Source organism: Schistosoma mansoni, chromosome 1 (genome assembly GCF_000237925.1).
Source record: "Schistosoma mansoni strain Puerto Rico chromosome 1, complete genome".
Taxonomy (NCBI): Eukaryota; Metazoa; Platyhelminthes; class Trematoda; order Strigeidida; family Schistosomatidae; genus Schistosoma; species Schistosoma mansoni.
In genome coordinates this window covers 21445768-21469589 of record NC_031495.1, presented here as the reverse complement: position 1 = coordinate 21469589, position 23822 = coordinate 21445768, and the positions used below count along the sequence as shown (strand labels likewise).

The window sequence follows — 23822 nt, the reverse complement described above, 5'->3', positions numbered from 1 at the left end:
GTGGTTGATTTGATTATGAATACCTTCACATCTGAGTGGATGCACGGAATACACTGGATAGCTTGGATGCAACTAGATGGTTTGGACTTCTCCGATGACCTAGCCATTCCATTCCATACACACGAACAAATGCAGGTCAATACGAAGAGTGTGACAGCAGGTTGGGCTTCAGTAAGCCTCAACATACACAATGGAAAAAGCATGATCCTAAAATTCATCACAGAGAATACCAACCCAGTCGTACTTGATTGTGAAACTCTGGAAGAGATGGAAGGTTTCACTTACCTGGTTAGCATCATCAATGAACTTGGAGTATATGATGCAGACGTAAAGATGAGGATTGGCAATATAAGGTCGGCATTCATGCATTCGAAGAACAAATATAACTCAAAACAACTGTCAAATGATATCAAAGTCAGAATCTTTCATACGAACGGCCAAGCAATTCTACTGTACGGAGTGATACTTCGAGAACTACCAAGACCACAATCAAAAATGTACAGGTATTTATAAACAGCTGTCTACGTAAGATACCGTTGATCGGTACCGTCAGAAAGAGCCTACTGTGGGAGAGAACAAACCAATTTTCAACCAAGGATGAAATTAGGGAGAGAAACTTGTTTATTATGTCCATAATTAACGTTGGTTAAGCTCCCACCACGTTATTCTGGTCTGATGTGTCTGTAAACTATCACTGTTGCATGTAACTCACCAATTGAATGACATCATTATCCTATCATAATAATGTGACTTAGAAGTTTTATTAAATTCGATAAGACACGCAATACTGGTAGGTATGTTTGTGCGTTCCACTTTATGACTGTAATTCTTTAATTATTGTACTAATCTAATTGTTTTTATGTTTAGAAATAGATAAAGTTTAAAGCCAATTTGTCCTTGTCCTGATTATAGCTTTCACGTAGGCTCTGGGATCGTCAGTATGGCGTTTACAGTTTTAGTAGCATATCTGTAAGATAAATTAAATCCTACAACACTGGAAGTGGATAGGACATACATTAAGGAAATCATCAGTAGGCATCAGGATGCAAGCACTAACTTGTAATTGTGAAGGGAAACGAAAAATAAGAAGGCCAAAGAACACACTGTGTCGCAAAATGGATCAGATATTAAAAGGATCAATAGCCAGTTGAAAAGAACTGTAAAGGATAGTCTAGGATAGGGTTGGATGGAAAAGGCTGGAAAGCGGCCTATGCTCCTCCATGAAGGGTAACATGCGTAGATAAATGAGTAAGAGTGAGAGTATGACAGAGGTCCGTAACGTCATTTTGTGTTGTCTGAGACTTTTCTTTGACAGAATAAACCTCGACGTTGTGGGGTTCTAGTGAACTCCACAGTCCGGTCAGCAGATGCAGCCAGTTTGTTTGCCACGTCACTTTGCAATGAGACAAGGACTGTCTGCACCTGTTAGGGAAGCTTAGACAGAAAGAGTAGTCTAAACAGGACCTCATCAAAGGTCTACTGACTAATGACCTCATGGAATATGTAGAGACACTTCTGTCATAGAGCCGTGTTGCGATTCGCTGTTGTAGAAGAGTTGGTTTAAAATTTGTCGATCGGATAGGTCTCCACGTCAAAGCATAGTCTTCTTCAAAGTGTCGTGAGGTCCCGAAACATCACTGGAGAACATACTATGTGTGCAGTACGTGCCGAAATCACATGGTAATGTTTTCACAACTGCAATAAATTGTGCACGTCGGTCTGTCGCCACGTGCTCGTGGACGGTAGCTTCTGCGTAGCAGAACCAGGCTTCTATATTGTTACTCCAGAATCGTATATGATAATCAGAAGTATTTGAATTGTAGTATGAATTAGTAATCCCAGGAATAACTCAATGTAATCAAGAAGTATTAGATGAGCCCGAACGAATGTATTGTATTTTGAATTCAAAATCACAACAGTCATCACTACTAAGAAGTCATTGATTTATTTAAGCACCACAACCGCCACAGCTCGAATTGGAGTGTAAGTGTCTGTAATCGATTGTTCTTCTTCTTAAGTTCACCTTACATCGGTCCGAAAGTGTATTGGATGTAGATTCTAGAATGCACTCATTAGTATTGGAATTAACAACCGAAATTGGAACAGACTCACCTGGGTTCTGGAATTGTATACAATCAGTATACCGGCTTTGTAGTGAAACCATTGATATTTAGAATTTGCATCATGGACTTTCCAACAATATCCTCCCCCACGAAATAATGTTGGGTCCTTACTTCGCAATGTTTTAGCCAATATGACGTTCCCAATTTGCATTATCTTCTCAAATCTTACGCATCGACTACTGTATGTGAGTATTTGGGAATAAACACTGATATATGATTTGAGGTATTCTATCATGTGACTGACTTGAATAAAAATCATGATACATATACTTTTTGTTATTCATATTAGAATATACAGATGGATATGCATTGATATATGTAATTAACACATGAGATTCAACTAGGCTTGATTTACCTGCGAAACAATCGAATAGAAAACATTCATCTGCCTCATATTCATTAGGATAATCTTGTACTTGATTTGGATTCTCTGCCTGTGCAAACTTCACTTCTGGGCAAACTGGTTCTCTGGTTGCTTCGGGAAATTTTGCTTTCCCATCTGATTCATCGTACCACTGACTAGGGATTCTACTCGAAACACATTGTTCGTGAGAATATGCAACATCTGATACAATAACATCACAAATGTGACTAGAATTCGACCCATTAGGAACATATTTGTCACATTCATTAGGAATATCATTAGAGATAAATTGATTGTGAGGACCACTGACACTTGATATATCAGAATTCGATTTCTCTGAAATATTTTCCTCAGAATGAATAAGAGTTTCATTAGAGAATAATGGATCATTAGAAAAATCAGCATCTACTAAAATGAATCCGGTTTTTGATCATGATTCGACTCATTCAACATTTTATTCTCAGAGTTGTAAGAAATCTCATCAGAAGTATGTGAATCATTATGACAGACCATATTTGGTACAATAACATGAGAAATCTGATAAGTTGGTTGGTTGGGAATTTTCGTCTCCCAATGACTCTGGGTTTCATTCAACTCTGGACTGTTATTTGACGTTATACCACTTCTAGATAAAGATAACTGATCATTAGAAGCATCCATCTTAGCATTACTTTCAGCGAAATAAACCATGGTATTACAAACTGACTGAGTATGTCCAGTTATACCACATTTAAAGCATTTAGAATTACGAAATATACATGAATTACATGGGTGAAACTTGCCGCAGAACAAGCATTTACTAAACTCGTGCTCATCATCATGGACTGTTTCACAGCTCAATGAAGTATTATCTGAATAACTTTGATTACGCATCGAACTGGGACGACTTATTGAAGTAGTGGAATTCCTGAAGTTCTGGCGAGTCATTTTATCGGATTTTTCTCTCTTACCGCATCCGGAATTCGTATACTTTACATGATCCAACAGTAGTTGCTTGAGAGTTGCATAGGGGAGTGAAATCGGTTTGTCTGGAAGTGCCAAAATCTTTATAAGGCTGTATGCTTCTTTTCCGATGAGTGTAAGAAAATGGGCTACAATATTAAAATCTTCATCATCTTCCTTGGTCATAGCCCAGATTTAGAACCTCTCCATGTACTCCTCAAAAGCATTAAAATCTGAATTTATATCTAACCATTCCATCACAGGCTCAATCGCGACGCCAATATGATAATCAGAAGTATTTGAATTGTAGTATGAATTAGTAATCCCAGGAATAACTCAATGTAATCAAGAAGTATTAGATGAGCCCGAACGAATGTATTGTATTTTGAATTCAAAATCACAACAGTCATCACTCCTAAGAAGTCATTGATTTATTTAAACACCACATCGCATCAGCCGAGTTGTTGGACGCTAAAGAGGTTTAATCCTAAGTAATTAAGATGTCTGTTCAACCTTGATGAAGACATAATATAACAATGAACGAGAAAGGAGATATCCGAAAACATGAGAACAATATCACAAACTGCAAAAATATGAATTAAAAAATGATATAAAATGTTTCAACGAGGAACAGACTCGTAGCATAATAATTGGTGTACCAGATCACGTTAATCTCAGCACTAAAGATGCCACAGCTATTTGGAGCTTAACAACACCTTTACAAGTAACACCTTTATAATCGGAATATACCGACTCAGTCAAGTGAGAAATCAGAAATGAAGTGGTTCTATGATATATTTGAAAAGCTATCAAATTCCCGAAAAGCGTTTGATCCATTCAAGGTAGTGGTTGCAAGAGATGAGTGGTACAGCGCACCCACTTGTGATTTCATGCGGATATATGACCGAAAGCTTTCAGTTAGGTGTGTCCAGTAAAACTTATGAAGTAAGCATAATTGTTGATGACTTCTAGAACCACTTATTTTGGGGATTTATTCACCACTGCGTATTGTTTGCAACTCAGTGATATTCCCTAATTACTGTTTTTGACGTAATTAATTGTCTTTCTAAACAGTTGTCTAGCTTATCATATTGAAAATTACCTAAATAAAAAGAATTTATTTAATTTTGAATTTTCTAGCGAAACCCATTTATCAAGTTAAGGCATATACACTCAGCTTAGAACAATATTTTTATGATATGACTAACCGCTGTAACCCTCCGGTTACTCAAACTGAAATACTCATGTGTTCCAGTTTCATCTAATTATTTAATCAGAAATGTTCATGTATGTCTATATTCGTTTTTAACATGTCAACAATTAGTTAATTGTACTTTGATAGTGCTGATCACTTTACACATCATAGACCAAAGCATTCTGGAAATTAGAAAAAGTAGTTTTGTTGCAAGAAACAGCTTTTCGTTATTTACAATCTAGTTACAACAAAAGCTTGATTTATCGACTTATGTAAAATATATTTTGGACAAACTTTCTTTTCGTACTTTGATGATCTCATCTCGATAATAACAAAAATGTACAACTAACTAACTAACTAACTAACCATTCAACCACTTGCTTATAATCTAATCTCATTTAGTAATATATTAGTGGTTTTACTTAATAAAGGTGGTTAGATAAAGTTACTTATTTAATTCATACTCTCATTTGCATGAACAAAAAACATTTACACTTTTCTTGATCAGCATATTCACTCGAATAAAATACACTAAGAAATTAATTCAAAATATGTTCACTTTCAAATTGCTCCAGCATGAACATTGACTTATATATAAATGAGAGAAAATACTGAATATATTGTAAAATAATTTTATAATGTCTAGAACTAATTCTGATAAAACTTCGTTTCGTAATCAAAATACAATCATTATCATCACTACAATTGTTGTGGATTTCCTCATTGCAAATATACAATGTTCTTCAGTAAATTATGATGGTGATATTAAATTGGTCGATGGTCCAAGTGAACAAACTGGTACTGTACTAGTTTATAGAACGTATGGTTGGGGCAAAGTATGTGATGATCACTGGACAATGAAAGAAGCAAATGTTGTTTGTAGACAATTAGGAATGGGTCACGCTCTTGAAGTACACAGACGTAATAGATTCGGATCAAGCTCTCAAGGTTAGTGATGTGAAATTTCATTTCATTGAGCTACAAAAATATTTTCGTATATCCTACATAAATGAAATTCCCACTAAAGTTTAACAATAAATAATGTTCTCAGGTGCTTTTTGACTCCCTTCAAACCTTTTTGAATACAATGTGGTTAAGATGTAAGAACAGAAACGAGTCCTACACAAAGATAAAAGATAATCAAAACACTTTTTATCTAATTCACTGGTCTGTATTCGTATCCGTGGTGACCTACTTACAAATTGCTGCTGATCAGGGAAATAAATACAGATATAAAATAAAATTATGTATACTTTACAGATAGCAAGATGCCAAATAATAAACATTTTGCCTGCAAAAGTCGCAAAAAAAAAAGTATTTGGTTGTAGATAGACATAATAATTGCACCTCTTGTTAAGACGAGGATATTTTTGACCAGTTGAGTGTCCCATTAATACCTTTCTTGTATATTCATAAGAATTTCCTAGAAAGAAGAGTATACTGATAATCTGTGAACATTCATCTGTTGACCCCATGTCTACTTCCAACTTGTGTATGTCCTACTGATTTACTTTATATGTAAATTGTAGAAACAATCTTACAGAAAATCCATATTTCTTAAATCAAACCAAATTAAGTCACTAATGTTCTCATAGTAAGTCAATTTTTATTCACGTTTACGATTTTTTTATTCTTCTTTCAAATGGTTTGGAATGAGAAAGTATGTACAATAATATCTTACTTCGTAAAGTCAATCAATTATGACTCCTCAGTCGCTCTGAGAGGATGTCGAAATAATTAAATAGACTTAACTAAAGATAAAATTAAAGATCACACAACAGCTAATGATCATTCTCTTCTGTCTTAACGTCTGCCCATTTATTAATACATGATCTTTGAAAGAGGATAGTGGAAAAGTTTAATATTCCTGAAAGTTACTGAATTTATTCCGATTATCATAGATATTTTCTGTCTTCTATATTTGCTGTTTAAATTTATATGAACTACAGGAAATATATAAACTCAGAAATTCATACATTTTCTTTCCTTATTAGCTCCACAGGCGTCAGATTATTTAAAATCTATTAATAAGATACATTTTGTGTGTTCTTAACGAGCAATAAATGAAAATGTAGATGGTTTGCGTGAACATCCTTTTTATGTGTGATTCTGTCCCGTCAATATAATCCTAAGATGTTGTCACAAAGTAATCTGAATTTGAATTCAATGTTTTGTACAAGTTTTTGGTCGTTGGTACCGGCAATAAATGTGAAATTTCAGTGGACTTGAGAGTTTCGATAATATACTGATTTATTAGATAGATAATCTATAATAAAATTTAAAGCAATTAGTTCCTTTGATAAATTTCAAATGTGTAATAAGAAGACGAAGATTATCAGAACATAGTTCTGATACACATTCGAAATCTATTATGAGTTCTTTACTCAATTTAGCTTTGAAGCCATTAGTTGGACTGGATACAGAGCCAGTAAAATGTAAATAACATATAAGGTTCAAATAGTATGTTAGATTTCCTTCAGCTTATCGACAAGGCGTATTTGAAAATCTATAGATATTTTGTCTAGAATGTATGTGAAATTCCAAAGTGCGTAATGAGGTTATTAAACTGAAATTTCAAATGAATGTAACTTTTGAAATGTGGGACATTGTAAAGTAATCTATTTGATGACCTCACTGAGTATTCGTGACATTTAGAAGTATCTAAAGTATCATACTAACTAGGAATCCTCAAAATAGCGAAATTTAAGTCAGAACTAGGTGAACACAAACGAATGTGTTGTTTTTGGAATTCGAAATCAGGAACACATCAAGTACAAATGAATCATTTATTCATACAGACAACACAGTATACTAACCTTATTCGCAATGCTATAATTATTCAGTTAGTGTGAAAAGTTATCAAATGATTTGGGTTACTGAATTGATAATATTCCTGAATCCTAGGTGAATGACTCTGAACGACTTAACCAGTGAGCAGGTGATCAAATACATGAATATATATGACATAATCTTAGCTGTCAAAAATATACAAGTTATTAAGTAAAAAGTGTTATTGAGTTATGAATTTCAGTGTTGATGAGAGGATTTCAACCATGTTTATCAAAATAAAGGGTGATTTTCTGTGTCTATGAATGAATATTTAGTTTTGAAGTCTTGACTACTAGAAGGATCAGATTAAAAGAATAGTTTTATGAACCAAGTGCATTGCTGTTTTGTACTCCATGACAACGGATACACTTTATACATAAAGTTAAATGGATATATATATTATCTACGTTGTGAAATATTAGGCTTTTTCAAAGACGAATATGATTCCAAATAACTTATAACAGTTAATATGTAGTCATGCAATTTAACGTATTGCCATAAAATTACACTGATCAAGTAATGAGGTCAGTCGACTTAACTACTTTTCTTGCAAACTACTTACTAAAGAAGATTAATCAAGTCTATGATAATTTTCCATCTCCTTATACATTTTTTTCTTTACTCTATTTAATTATTAAAGTGGATTATCAAAAAAAACAGACCATAGAACATTCTATTTATTTGAACACTTTTTTCTAATTACATAACGATGTATATGTTGTAATCATTAAGATGAAGTGTTTTTATATTTATAACAGGATTTTATTTAGATACAACAAGTACTTTTAATATCAATCATTGAAAATGGATCATTGAAATCTTCATGTTACTTCTACATACTTCTGATTTATCGATTAGTTTTGTTTTTCAAAGATTGGATCAGATACTTGTGAATAAGTTCGTAAGATATTTAAAGGAATGATTCAAACGAACAGTCAGAATAACAGAGTTCTTCTGTAGTTTGTTGAAAATAAATAATAATCATAACTACACTACGAATAATGAATATACATTGGTAATTTTACATTATTGAAGTAATACTACTTAATACTATATAAGTAACTTCATGTTTCAATAATTAAAAAGTTAGTCGACAATTAAAATGTTTTTTTCTACATTTCAGCAAATTATTTAATGGATGAAGTTCATTGTACTGGTAGTGAAAAACGTCTAACTGATTGTAGATTTAACGGTTGGGGTGTACATGATTGTCGAATTAATGAAGAAGCTGGTGTAAAATGTGCTCAAAAAGCTGTAATAATAGATAAGCCTTTATGGAATCCGCTTAAATTGAAATTTACTCAGTTGGAGTTAGAAAAAATGTCTAAAGTACGTAAACTATAAACTGTTTTCTATTAGGACAATCAACATTTTTACAATACAAATACACTTTCAACAAGTTTGTTTATTTGAACTGTCGTAAAGTTAACAGTTTAGGAGCCACTTAGTTTACGACAACTACTTTATCAAGTAAACGAAAACGTCAAAGATGTCTATCTATGGAGTAAAATAGAATAAAAAATTCCAGTTCGATAATCTAAACTGTAACATGCTTAGTATAACTGTTTGATTTATATAGAAATCTAGCTTCTATAAAAAAGAGTTTCTAATCTTATAATTATTGTTTTCCAAATGTGAATATAATATGATTAGGACCATTATTAGCCGATGAGTTCATGGCACATGTTGAAAATCTGGCTGAAGATCTAATCAAAAACATGTCACTTTATAAGAGATACGTGGGTGATATCTTAGTTATCTGTGAAAGAAAGGAGGATATGAACTGTGTATTATATAAACTAACAGTATTTAAAATCACATCAGTCTCTCATGCGAAGAGGAGAAGAACGACCAACTTCCCTTCCTGAATATACTTCTAAGTAGACGAGAAGATGGCTCAATCAAAGGACCCATTTTCCGAAAACCAACGTTGACAAGCCAATACCTTAGATATTATAGTTATCGCCTTGTGCAATACAAATGGGGTTTGATAAGGTGTCCATTTAACAGGCTTGATCGTATTTGCACAAATGATGCTATTGATGATAATGTTGAATTGTTAAACAAGACATTAATGGGAAATGGCTATCCCCTTAAACCCATAAACAGATGGAAAGTTCATGGTATAGTGAGACCTACTGTTGCCTTGCAGAAAAAAAGCCTGCCTACATCACCTCATCATTTAGAGGTGATTCAAATAGCCTTTTATTGAAACAAAGGCTTAAATCAATCACCAACAAAACGTATTATGCAGCGAAGGTCATTATCAAAGAAAGAACGACGTCCATGCTTCATTCAAAACCTAAAAGACATGGAAACGTTTATGTCACATCCCACTGCATTTACCAATTTAAATGTGTGTGTGGTCACACATACATAGAGAGTAGCAATCGTGATCTGAAATTAGAGTGTGTGAACATGTGCAAAAATGGTTGCAGAAACAAATAAAATCAAATGACCCAATAAGAGTTGAGGATAAACATCTATCATCCTCCATTGCCAAACATATAATCGAAACAGGCCATAAGATTGATCTTAACTCGGTTTTTGTGGTGTTGTATGAAAGTGTAAAAGAGCGTATATCAAGGTTTATTGAAGCCTTAGTCATACAAAAATTCAAACCCCCTTTGTGTATTCAAAAGCAGTTTGTTCTTACCTTATTAGCTTATTAACCACAGTCATTAGGTTTCAAATTGTTTTCACATTATTATTAGTAGTATTATTATTATCATTATCCTTGTTTTCTATAAACCCCCATTTCCAGTCTAGTTGACCTTTCATTTTTATATATAAATGTTCTTAACAAGTATATGTGTGATCAGATTGTTCGAAATGTATTGGAACAACACAATGGGAATCTTTAGTATTCCGAAATGTATTGCGGTAATATATCACATAGTTCTGATAATCCTTGTCTTCTTATTACACTATTGAAATTATTAGTTCTGTATTTGAATATTTAATCAACTCTGAATTTGTAATCCGTTTAGAAGTAAAATCTCAGCGAATGAAGTAGTTTTTAAAATCACTTATAAGATTATATAATTTAGCTCTTCTGGAATACGAGACAGAATTTTACGCACAGAAAGATCGTTGTTAATTTATCATAAAAAATTTGATTCGTACATTCAAGAACAGAACTTCTAGGCCCTCATTGTAATATATTTTCAAAAATTAGAATAATAAATCCCTTATAGATTTAGAAGTTACTACCTTAGCTTATTCACACTTTTTCCATGTTCTTCGAATGAACAAATATGTCCCGTCTAGTATCTGACTTTACCGTCTATTCATTGGTTGATTGCATGGTTTCTTTTGACACTTCATAGGACTTTTGATCACGTTAAAAATATGATTTTTTGTATGTATACTCATTTAAGGTGTCTGTTATTACGGTTGTACAGCCTTATTAAATGACACTGTAAAAAAGGAGGTTTTCTTTATTGAATCTTCATTATTTCTTATCCAATTTAGTGATAAACAAACTAATCACTCAAATGAATATTTCTGAGATTACTATAACCAATCAACCGTCAGTGGGGTTTTCTGTTGTTCATATTTAGAATTTTTTTATATTATTCATAAGATACTACACGGCCTACCCAATAAATAGACTGAGCAAATACAAATCTTGATGAAAATTATAAAAACTCTCGAGGAATTAGTGAAATGTTTAAGAAATTCTTATGGATCACATGTTTCAGTGGTGTTTGTGATGGATCTATAATTTTAACAGTATTTATAACTTATGCTTTCTTTTTTTTACCAAATTCTCAATTTATTCAGGCAGAAAAGAGTATTTTTGTTTTTTATAAGCACTATAAAGTAACCGACGTTACATTTGTTTGATCTTTAGAGCCCATGAAAGTACATCAGCCAAGCTAGTACAAATATCTCAGTTCTACAGAAAATCAGTCTCCATCCAAATAACCTAGCGTTAACATTTTTGACTAAGACAAAGAGCGACTTATGTTCGAAACACATAAAGAGTTTTAGTTCCCTTGAAATTTATAAAATACCTTGCTACGAATGCCAACCAGCACGACTATTAGAGCCACGGCTTTTTGCTAATAGTTTACAAGCACTTAACATCAAACGAATTTCATAGGTATTTCTACTCAACTAGACTAGTTATCACGCTGCAAATTAATCCATAGAATTCGATTATTCTCTAAGAATGTACAGTTATCAATTGGTTTGGACAATGAGTTTTGTTAGAAGAAAAGTTATATTGCAATTCGTTTACAGATAAATAGATTTTAATATTTTCTCACTTTAAACCAATTAGATAAAATTCAAAGTGATCAGTCAACAATTGAACTTGAGTCACCATCCACAATCATCTATATTCATTCCAGTTTTAATTGAAACAAAAAATGGAACAAAGGGAACAGTATGTTCAGATCATTTCCATGCAGCTGAAGCAATTGTATTTTGTCATCAATTAAATGCTGGTCGTGGAGGTAGAGTTATCGCGGTATGTTAGACGAGTTCTCTTACACTTTGTTAAAGTACGATTGATTGAATGGATACTTTCTATAGATTTTACTAATTGACTCGTTAAAAATACGTTCGTATCTTCAAAATTCAAAGATCTTTCGAAATAAAAAAGCTAAAATTATCTATCAGTTACTGAGATCAGTTTGGAAAGTATTGGTGTGGTGTGTGCTATTGACGTCGGCGGAAATAAGTAGTATGTATCACCAATCGGATGTGGGGTGCCTGGCGACAGGAGGTTGAGAAAATCGAAGAGGAGATAACGAGAACAGAGATTGATTAATATGGAAACGAAGGAACAACAAAGTCTGAGACAGTTGATGGATTTTTGAAAATGAAGTATTTACTGTATGGTTCTCAGATTTTACCAAGATATTATGTAATGTATTGAAATATGTTTGGTTGCCCCCACTTGCGTTCTCGTTGATTACTACCTCGCTGAAGTATAGGTTTTGAAAAGAACAAAACGTTGGTTTATGATACATAACTATAGCACATATCTATAATTTAGAAAAGACATCACTAAATAATACTGTTTTCAATTAGATACACACCAGGCCTTATTGCAATATATAGTTATACATATATTGCTTTCACTAACATAGTTTAGTAAAAAAAATTATTTGAAACGAAAATATGTTTTTCTTTGCCATCTTTCGTCTTATCTTTTAGATGCCGATCGAACAAACTGGAATTAATACCACTAATCCAATTGCTATACTTGGGTATTGTTATGGGAATGAGACCGATTTAAAGTATTGTAAAAGTTATATCGATTACAATGGTATTTCATGTCAGTCAAAATTAGCAGCAGCTGTTGAATGTACAAATAGTAAGAGTAAATGTTATATACTGTTAATCTTATCTAATTATTAATTCATTTACATTATTTGTTTATTAATATAAGCGCTTATATCAAAAGTCAAGTAAATATTAGAAAATAAAAAGAGAGAACTCATTAATCAATGAATTAATTTGATTTTTAATGTAAAATATGCGCACTGCTGAGGAGTCCCATAATAGGACGAAACGGCCGTCCAGTGCTTCTAGGTTTTCCATGGTGTTCTAGCTTCAATTATTTCATCATCTAAACTAATAAAATTAAAATATATTTCTCAAATATCACTTCATTCTTTCAGATTGTAGAAACCTGTAATCAAATAAATTAAATTAATTTATAACAGTTAATATTCCTTATTATGTTTTATTCTAGTTTCATTTAGTCTATAGATTTAACTTATTTACAATATTTTCCATTGTTCATCAAAACAATAAAATAACTAAAAGTAGTCGACAATAAACCCAATGAATTGAATTCGATAAAAGAAAAGAGAATTATTGGCGTAAATTCTTATATCATTAAACATTGAATGGCCCCTTTGAAGAAACTAGTGCCGGCTCGGTGGTCTGTCGGTTAAGTGCTCTGGCGCGAGACTGGTAGGTCCTGGGTTCGAATCTCGCGAGGTGGGATCGTGGGTGCGCACTGCTGAGGAGTCCCAAAATAGGGCGAAACGGCCGTCCAGTGCTTCCAGGTTTTCCATGGTGGTCTAGCTTCAATTGACTCATGATTTCAACTATATATAAAAATTAGTACTTTGTTTAAGTTTTATGTGTTTATCAAAATCCATTCATTAACTAATATTGTGTCATCATTATACAAAGTAAAACATCATCGTAATGCAGATGATCATACTGATTAATTTTTCCATTTAAGCCACCATTTAATCTTTTTAGTAAAGCATAAATGTGTATTAAACTATAAAAATTAAATCATATTAAATCAAAACATTTGAAACAAGAAGGTGTACAAAGATGTAGTGAATACATACAACTGTCTCCGGATTTTTCTCATCTATATATAACTCATTTTATTAAATATAAAACCTAGCGATTAAGCAGTAACTTTTTATAGTTAGAAAGTTAGTTATATATCATATATCATGAAAAGTCTTTTATTTATTACAGGGGAAATTTTATATGTTAGGGATAATCACTTGAGTTATGAACTAAAAGAATAAATAGTAGATTTGATTATTCAACTGACCTACTATTGTTGTAAATAGAAGTTGATGGAAATGAAAATTTGTATAACCTATTGATCGTGTGAACAGAGCTTATAAATATACTGTTATTGAAGTAGAAGATACTAAATAACTTTACGCTGTAGTTGTTTAAGTCACTAAATTTACTACAAATGGCTCCAAGTTGACTGTAATAACAAAAAACACAGGAAATCGTTAAGTTGCATTAGTCCATGTGTTTCATAAGATATTCTAAGTATTAGTCAGCTTATCGGTTGCGTTAGTTCAAAAGTCAACACATTTGCTAATCAAACTGAAAAAATATCAGTAATATTGAGAAAAACTATCATCAGTCTCGTATAGATTTTTGTGACCAGCTCATTCAATATACACATATATTTTGTAGTGTATGACTCTTTATTCATTTCTTTATTCAACTCTAAATTCTCCCCTGTATTTGCTTTCACTAAACTTTCTGCTCGAATTCACTTTTTGTGCTTCTGGCTTAGTGATCAGTGATATTAAATAATAAACTATAGTCAGCATTTCTGAATTCATACACCTTTGCGATTCGCTTAATACCAGTTATCAGGACGAAAGATGTACGAAGCGTAAGGAATTATCTTGAAGATAATCTACTATAATTTCATAAGTGACGAAAATACTTCGTGTATACAATGTTTTCCATAGTCTTTTTTTGAAAAAATATTAGATCTACCGGATTTATCACCTGATCGCTACAGTTTAGAAACATCTGCGTATATTCAGAAAATGAGTCTTTGGTTATTAGAATGTGCTCTTGAAGAAAATTGTTTGCCAGATATTGTGTACAGAATTATTGATAATAATCCATGTAAGCAGTTCCATTTTTACTATTCTTATAAACTTATGAACTTTTTATTAATTTATTGAAGTATTTTAAAGTTATCATAATTTGGAACTCTGAATGAAATTTACCCATATTATGTTAATATAGTCTGAGTAACGTGTATATTAGTCTCTTTGTCTAAAAAATGATTTTTGTGATGTTCTTATCTCCAATTAATCAACCCCCAATAGTAGTTAAAACTTTAATAACTCATTTATAGATAGGTTTTTACAATGAATGTATGACAAATAAAACTTTTCGTCATTGAAACAGTGGAATGATTCTAAAAAATCTTACGGACAGTTTGAATAAAACAGATGAAACTGTACATCGTCCACATCTCATGGAAGAATTATCATCAAAATGTTCATTTTAAGAATCTTATCTGTAACACCATCGTTTAGTGATGGATGTGTAACTTATTCATGTGATATTTTCGTTACGACGATTAAGCTAACATGAAATAGCGAAATTGTGTTCGTTATTATTTGATAACTTTATCAGAAAAAAAGAAACTATTTAAACAATTTTCATCCAGCTATAAAAGAATGACGTAAGTTTCATTTTATTATTATTATTACTTCAACACATAGAGGTGGGTAGTACAGGCAATCAAAAATATGTAGATATCAAGAATGTTGTTACCAAAGCACCCTATTGATTTCTATAATGAAGATAAATTATATATAAAACTCTATGTTTAGAATTTTCGGGATAAAAATGAGGCACAATTGACATAATCGATTCTTAATGGCTTGATAGATGATATTCTTGTTTGTCAGCTAATTGTAATTTGAAAGTGCATCGATAGAATCTATCGATAGAATAAATACAATGATTAGTCATATAAATGATCAGAATTTTCCTACTCACCTTTGTCACTATAAATACGTCGAATAAATCTATATCATTCATTCATGATGTATTCTTCAATAACTATTTAATTAATTATACATGGTAATAAGGTTTTAGAAACTCCCGTTCAAAATACAAGCGTATTCTATTTAACCAAGTTCTTTTCATAGTTGATTAATTGCCCATTTGAAATAAAAAGAAATGATAATAATATACTTTTAGGTAAGAAGTAACATTTATATAATAAGCCAAATCAATTCATGAAGATGATATATAGCCTGAAAAACATTAAATTTAATCAATAAAATATATGTAGTAATTTGGTTATTTATTCACTGACGAAGCAGCTTACACTGAGTCACGAAACGTCAGAAAATCTAATTTTTCTACTCATTGGGACATTACAAATATATTGATTTATTTAGAGGTGTAGTAATTGTTAACAGTTCACATTACAGTAAAGTTGTAAGCTTCAATACTGTTATTATGTAAATATATATTCAGTATTATTGAACTCTGTATTAAGAAATGAAGTATTTCTGAAGATTTATAATTTATTCATTGGTGAATAATATAGCCTTTTTAATGAAAACATAAATATAACATCAAATCCATTAACGTTTAGAAAAGCACAATTTTATAGATCAACTTATTTTTAAATATATAACAATCAATATATATTAAGATGAAAACTATTAAACAATGTTTACAACGGTTAGTATTGTTTGTTTGAATCTTCCCGTTGATGTTTTGGACTGAAACTGGTCAGTCTCTAATTGGCATATGTGCATACTGTGCGTATCACCTCAATATAGCCTTAATTGGCAAGCATTGTAAGCAAAGATGGATAGTGGCTAGCAGTGGAATCCAGAACGCGAAGTGTACTGGGTTCGAGTCTCAGAGTGAACATCAACTCTGGGATGCAGGTACATCCAACTGACGAGTCCCAAAAAGGACGAAACGCGCGTCCTGGATTCCACTGCTAGCCACTATCCATCTTTGCTTACAATGTTTACAACAGTTTTGATTTGAAATATCAACATAGTTTATCATTAAACATTTAATGTAAATGTTTTATGCGGTGGGCATTGAAATTTCTTTTGTTTCTAGCCTATATTTTACTAATGAAACTTCATAAAATGATAGTTTAACGGTAGTGACACTTGGAGATATAGTAATAATTGCGTTATTCTCTTCTTGTAAAGAATAACTATTTGTTGTTAAATCTAGGAAGCATGATTACTTTAAATATATTTCATCTGAGAATGTCCTCTGCACAACATGTTCCTTCACCCATTAGCTTTTTTCATTCTGTTATACGCTTTGATTATTCCAAAGGAAATTATTTGAACTATTTCACATTTTTCCACTTATTGAGTTGACACCTCATTTCTTTAGTCCCTCTCACCTTTTTTATTTGATTTGATAAACAGTTGTAAATTGACTGTGTGATTATACAATTAAAGTTTTTGTAAACTTGTATATAATTAACAGAAATCTGTGAAAATTCAGTTTGTATTCAAGTACCTCAGCCACCATTCAGTCATTCTAGTCCTTTGTATTCTGACTGTAAAACAGGTTACTAATCATTGATCAGTTAATGTGAATTTATGTTCTGTTTCATTACTCTGATTATATGAAGCAAGAAAAACGTAATATTGTCAAAAATAAGAATTAGCTACTGACAGTTTATTTAATATACCTAATTATTAATCTGTATTGGACGTTGTGCAATACCATAGCACGTAGAACCTGAGATTATGATTTAAAATAAACTTATTTTATCGGTATCAGTGAACAGCGAGTGGTTAGTGATTGAATATATATATATATATGACTTAAAATATGTTGTTTCAGACCTAAATTATGTTCGCCTGTGTGAGTGTCCGGTATAGTGCGTAACAGTCATGCATTATAGATTTTTTCCTAGAAAATCAAGCTTTACATTACCCTTCCAGGGAAATAATAAAGAACAAATCAAAATTTTCGAATATTTTCAGCCGCATTTTTTAAAAATTTAGATAACTATACATGGATGACCAGAACCCTGATGAGATTCTCATCAATTATTGAAAACTCTGGAAATGAGGTTTTTCGACCCCTAGAAGATCCAGATAATTGGGAATGGCATGCATGCCATATGTAAGTAAGCTGAAACTGAAAATATTTAATATATTCAGTGTATTATTAAGAACATTAAAGAAATGAATTTTCCTATGTGTATTGATAATTTATACTGATATTTTAAAAACTTGAATGTATCTGTCCAATCAGCATGAGAAGCGATATCCGAGTATATTCCATCTTAAATATGTTCTCATTCTAAAGTAAACATGCATTCTGACTAGAGTTTTATATAGTTATATGAAGAGACTTATTGCTTTGAAATATCTAGAAAAGTGATATTACTTATTCATTTAACTATCCTAGAATTTTGGAGGTGTAATATATTATAAACTAGATGGTTTAATCGTGAAGCTTTCAGTGTTCTTCTGGACAACTTCATCAGCATATACTTCAGAGGGAAGTCTTTCAAGCTTCTTAACTAAATCATTTAGCTTTAAAAGATTCTATACGTGCAGCATCCTCATTCTAACCTAAGAATATTCCGCATGATATTTTGTAATTTTTTTAGAGAGACTATGACAGGAATATGTTCATAATAATAATGATATTGATAATAATAATTCTAAGATAAATTCTCATGGATATTAAACAAAGATAATTGTTACTAGGTGAATCAAACTTCAGAAAGAAATAAACATGGTTTATTATATAAAATATAATCAATAATTTTGTCAAAATATAAGACATGAAAATAAGGATTCTGTATGTGAAAATGTGATCGTTTGAAACGATATGGTGGTATCCATAATCAAAAAAATTTGTTTAACACTGCATTTCAATAAAATTTCAAAATTCAGAAGTGACAAACATTTTGGGTTATACTTCACAATCCAGTGTGTTATGTCGTGGTATTATATCCTGTTCTAAGAATACGTATTTTGCTCACCTGGCACTTAATTAGTTAAATGGTTTTGTATCTAAAACAAATGAGATTTTGACAAGATTGAGAAATCTGGGCTGTAGAGAAAACCTGAATACTGATTTTTTAATTATTATAGAATGATTTTCTGTTCGATTTTGTCATATTTACTATGTGTAAAAGTCAAGTTTATTATATAATTTTCAAAATCAAATTACATTATCATTGAACGATCAGTAAGTGAAAAAAATGCCACATAACAGAAGTGAGCTTATTTTGAGTACAGTGGATATTTTGATATTTCTTTGTATAGGCATTATCATAGCATGAAAGTATTTTCACGTTACGAAGTTGTGGATACAGAAAAGAGGCTAGTAGCTGTTGGGCATAAATCAAGCTTTTGTTTGGAAGATAATCTGTGCAAATCTGGAGTAGCACCTAAGTTCCGTTGTAGTAATGTAGTCGATAGTAAAGGAACACAAGGTAACTATATTTGACATAATACTATGCATAAAATGTTGTTAGTTTATAAATTGGATTTTTATGTAATCTGAAGGTTTAGTTCCAGAGATTACGGTTGCTGATAATTTTAATGAACTACAAAAAGTACACTGACAAAAGTGATATACAACTTTTCAGAATAATCAGCTTTCCATGAATACCGTTTCTGTCGTAAATAAAAGTATTCATTCTGTATACTTTAAATCCTATGCATAATAAGTAGTAATATTGAGTGATTTTTTGTAGTAAATTTTTTATTTCCTTTACAATTGGCTATTGAATGTGATAAATAAACAAAAGATATTCTGAGTTATTTCAGTTTCATACATGTTTAAAGTGTAGGATGGAAAGTAAGTATGAATTCAAGCTAATTTTATAACTGTGAGATTACTCGTTGATCAGTCCAACTATACTTACCGAATTTCGACGTATAATAAAAGTTATAAGTTTTAGTTCGTCAGTTTAAGCGTTTATATATCAACCGTAGTGATAAATAGCTGAAAGCAGACCAACTAACTAGACTGTAATAGTAGGTTGATATTATACTTTGCCATATAGCAAGTATAGCTCATGAATAAGTATAAGAAAATGCATCAAGTTTTGAAATAACGGTGAAACCATAAGGAGATAAAACTATCATATAATGCACAGGATGAAAACCCTGAGTTGAACCACGTTTGCAGTCAATGATAGATCCAGTTGGTGAACTACATACTGTCTAGTGCTACTCAATTTTCGAGGTTTTCTCAGTTTATTTCACTCTCTAATAAAAACTGACTTCAAAGTGAATGATGAAAATATTTTGATCATGCATCTGGGATCTTATTTACACAATTGTTTGTCTGACGATAGCATTCAGTGTAGTGTATGTTATTTATGCTGACAGATACTAGTAGTATGTAGCAGGAATTGAAAGTGGAATACCTACCAGCAGAAGGTTGAAATAAAAAGAAAACAGATAGCAATCGAAATAACAACAGAATTAGGGGAATAGTAGAGTATATAAACTTTTGTGAATTTAAGCCCGGTTTTTTTATCACGTGATTTACTTGCCAATCAAAATACGACTTATCCAATCTTAGTATTGTGCTAAACCAATGACGTTCGACCCGTATGAGCAGCCTAGCTTCCTTATTGGTCCTCTTTCCGCCTAGCCTGTCTAGTTGAGTTATATATATATTATATACCACCCTATCCTTAAGAAATTGACCCCAATGAAATGCACTTGACTTTTGCTACTTCTGACTGGCTCTCCATATCACACGTCTAAGCTGTATTCTATCAAAGAATTAAACAGATAGCGTATGCTATATTTCTGAATGAAATCCATTCATCCCCGTGACTACAAAGCACCCTAACCGTAAGCATCTAACTCCTACTAGGAACAGTGAGAGGACTCTTAAAAAACTTTTTTGATCCTTTTAAGGGTTCGAGAGTATGAACGATTCGCGGTCATTAGAGCGAATTTGTTTTTGATTTTAGGTTTACAAGCTGAGTAACCTGTAGAAGACACTGAACAATATTATTGCATTATGTTCCATAAACTATCCATTAATAAATGCTGTTTTCTGACTAGCTAAAACTAATTGGACTCATCCCTATACTATACTATCTCCGTAAAAATAATGAACTATCTATCAGATAAGATCTTGGTGCAACTGATTTAAAATTATGCACTAGAAATTTGTTTTCTCATTAAATCAAATTAATCACAGTGCAATGTACGAAAAAAATATGTGCAAAATCACACAGTGGCTTTGTAAAGTATGAAAATCATACACTAAATACATCATCTGTACATTTTCCTCGAGTTGTGCACTGCATACTACATCATTCTTTTAATCTTGTTGTTATTCCGATTGCTGTCTGTTTTCTTTTTTTTCTTTTTATTTCAATCTTCTATGGGTAAGCATTACACTCCCTGCTGCATACTACTTGTGTCTGTCCGCATAAGTAGTACACACCACAATAGGACCTAGAATTACACCATAACCTTCGAAATACATAAGTTGTGCAGTGTGATATTTTCAGCCCTTTGAATATTGCAATGTAGAGTACATCAATACTCCCAGACATTAAAAAAGTCATTTAATATAAACTGAATAAAATAGTTTCTTTTAAAAGTCAATAAACTGAAACTTCACTAGATACACTTGAAAACAGTAAACTATGATTTAAATTCGACACTTCTTTTACGCTCTTCTGTTTTCAGGTATAAGTCCAGGATGTCGAGATATGTATTTACATGATTATGATTGCCAATGGGTTGATATAACTGACATTGCTCCAGGGCAGTACACATTCCAAGTATGTTCATTTGAATTTAGTTAAAACTTTATGTAATTGTTCATACTGACTATATCAAATATAAAAGTAGCCTGTCCAATAAATTCAAACCGATGTCATCGAACTATTGCTCTCGAGATATTTTAAAAACAATCTTACCTCCCTTAAAATGCTGTGATGGTGTACCTGTCCTGCCGCAGTTACCATGGTTAAAAACACTTATTGAATTCTTAATAAGACAAGTTATTTGGGTGCCTCATAGTCAGCGATCGCCCTGGCCTCACAATCTTCACAACTCTCAGCGAAAGACTCAATCAATAAACGCCCGAGGGAATTTCCATGAGTTTCCAGTTTCTCCTATGTTCGACTCAAATGTTACAAGACAACTTCGTGCAGATACTCTTGAATTAGCCCGACTTTTGTTCGCTTCATAGATTTCGAGGCTTAACTCTGAAAGAAACTACTTGAGATCACAGAACTTATCCCAACGGTTTAACAGAAACAAAGTTTTTAGATCAGTAACTCATGAATGAAATAACAAAACCCCTGATATAATTCAGTGCTTCGTCAATATTTTAATAACTGTTGAGAATGAAATGAAAGTCACATTTGCACCACACAGTGCCCAAATATTTTGAGGAATCGTTGCGTATATAATAGAGAGTATCCGAGTTAGAATTCAGGAGGGAATCCGTCTAATCCATATTTTCGACACACGCTCCTATTTTCTAGAAGTAACGTCACTGGAAAGCTTATCTCATTATTGAAGGTCAGCACAAATCATACCATCACATATTCATTGTAGTTTTGGGATGTTAAAAAAATGCATACAGGACGATGCTTTTACCAAATGCCGATTTTGTGAGGCTGCAGGATGTGTTGTCCTTTGATATACCTAAGCTCAGTGTGACGCTAAGCCATGAGAATAACTACCATATTTGTCGTCGATTGGTACTCTGCTATACCATAACCTCAGTGCGTAATGCCACTAAACATTTCTGATAAATGACTCGCCGTACTCTTTGATGAGATTTTCATTATTTTCCTATAGTTGATACCAAAATCCCCAATCACTAATAAATTGATAACAAACATAGTCGAGGCATTTTCAAACACATCATTTGATAGCTCACAGCTTTCGTGGTTATTTTGTTTTCAACTACGATAAGGTACTTAAATTTGAGTAAGGTAAAATAAAATTATAAATTTTATCATCTAATATCACACCTGCATTGCTCTTTAATAGGTTTCATTTAATCCTGACTTCTTGGTGCCAGAATCCAATTTTTTTAACAACGCATTGACATGTCAAATGACACATCTAGGGTATACTGCTGTATTAAGACAATGTCGATTTATTCATTTAAATGATCTATTTTGAATCTTCTAATCTTTTAAGTAATAATTTCTTCCAATTCAGTTATTTAATATATTGGAATCAATTGTAAATTGTTGGTGTTTATAAATAAACAACCTCTACTACTTTACTTGTAAATCATACGCACCCGTAATTATTTTTCAACACATGCACACATTGTGGAAGTAAAACAATTTTTAGGTACAAACTGTAAACCATATCAACAAAATTTTGAAAAATAGCAATGACATGAAGGTTTACATTAAATAGACGATTTTGGTCGGTATTGAAGTTGGACGCGTAAACCGACGGATGCTAACTCAGTGATTCAAGGATAAGTGACTCACACTGGGACTTGAAAAGCCTGGTCTCGGTTACGCATGATGACGAGCCCCATTCGGGAGCGAAACAACTGTTAATTTTATTTGTTTCTCTATGATTGACTATGATCAGTAAGTAGTATAAGGTAAGCAATAATAGACAGCTACAACATTTTGTCATCACCACAGCAGAAAATCGACTATGATCTAACTGTACAAACTTGACGTCCGATATTACACCTTAGAAAATGACTTCTCAGTTGACTGGAAAGCAGAAACATTAGTACTTGAGGAGGACTACCAATCAAAATGTTCAAATCCACAGCGAACTATGCTTAAAATAACTAAACTGGATTGTGAACTTAAAATGGATAGTTTAATGTATTTATTTCATACAGTGGGTATTGTCAATGTTAGTAAATTTACCGAAAAAGGATGACAGAGAAAAAAAAGAATTACATTCTTTACAATGACTTAATACTTTCACAACCTACGTATTTCACGTACTTTACATAGTTTGCTTACAGTAGTAGTTCACTTTAAAAGTCATGAATGAAAGCAAACTGAAATAAACTAATGTTAATCAAGCATTAACTTAACATAGTGGTTGCAATTTCAACATTGGATAACAACGAAAATTATTGAACAATGTCAATCTTAGTTTGAATTACATCTTCA

General features: G+C 32.1%; 2 protein-coding genes across 2 annotated transcripts; one reads left to right on the top strand and one right to left on the bottom strand.

Annotated features, from left to right (window-relative positions):
• Positions 1 to 2058: 2058 nt before the first annotated feature.
• On the bottom strand, positions 2059 to 2382 carry Smp_200760 (uncharacterized protein; the record flags this gene model as incomplete). Its single annotated transcript, XM_018793633.1, has 1 exon — positions 2059 to 2382. The coding sequence occupies one exon, from the start codon at positions 2380 to 2382 to the stop codon at positions 2059 to 2061; it is 324 nt and encodes a 107-aa protein (XP_018648125.1).
• A 2880-nt stretch (positions 2383 to 5262) lies between these two features.
• Smp_128860 (lysyl oxidase-like) lies at positions 5263 to 23617 on the top strand (the record flags this gene model as incomplete). Its single annotated transcript, XM_018793631.1, has 9 exons — positions 5263 to 5572; positions 8577 to 8782; positions 11742 to 11930; positions 12623 to 12782; positions 14684 to 14824; positions 17716 to 17836; positions 18994 to 19163; positions 21394 to 21488; positions 23543 to 23617. The coding sequence occupies 9 exons, from the start codon at positions 5263 to 5265 to the stop codon at positions 23615 to 23617; spliced, it is 1467 nt and encodes a 488-aa protein (XP_018648124.1).
• Between the last annotated feature and the right edge of the window lie 205 nt (positions 23618 to 23822).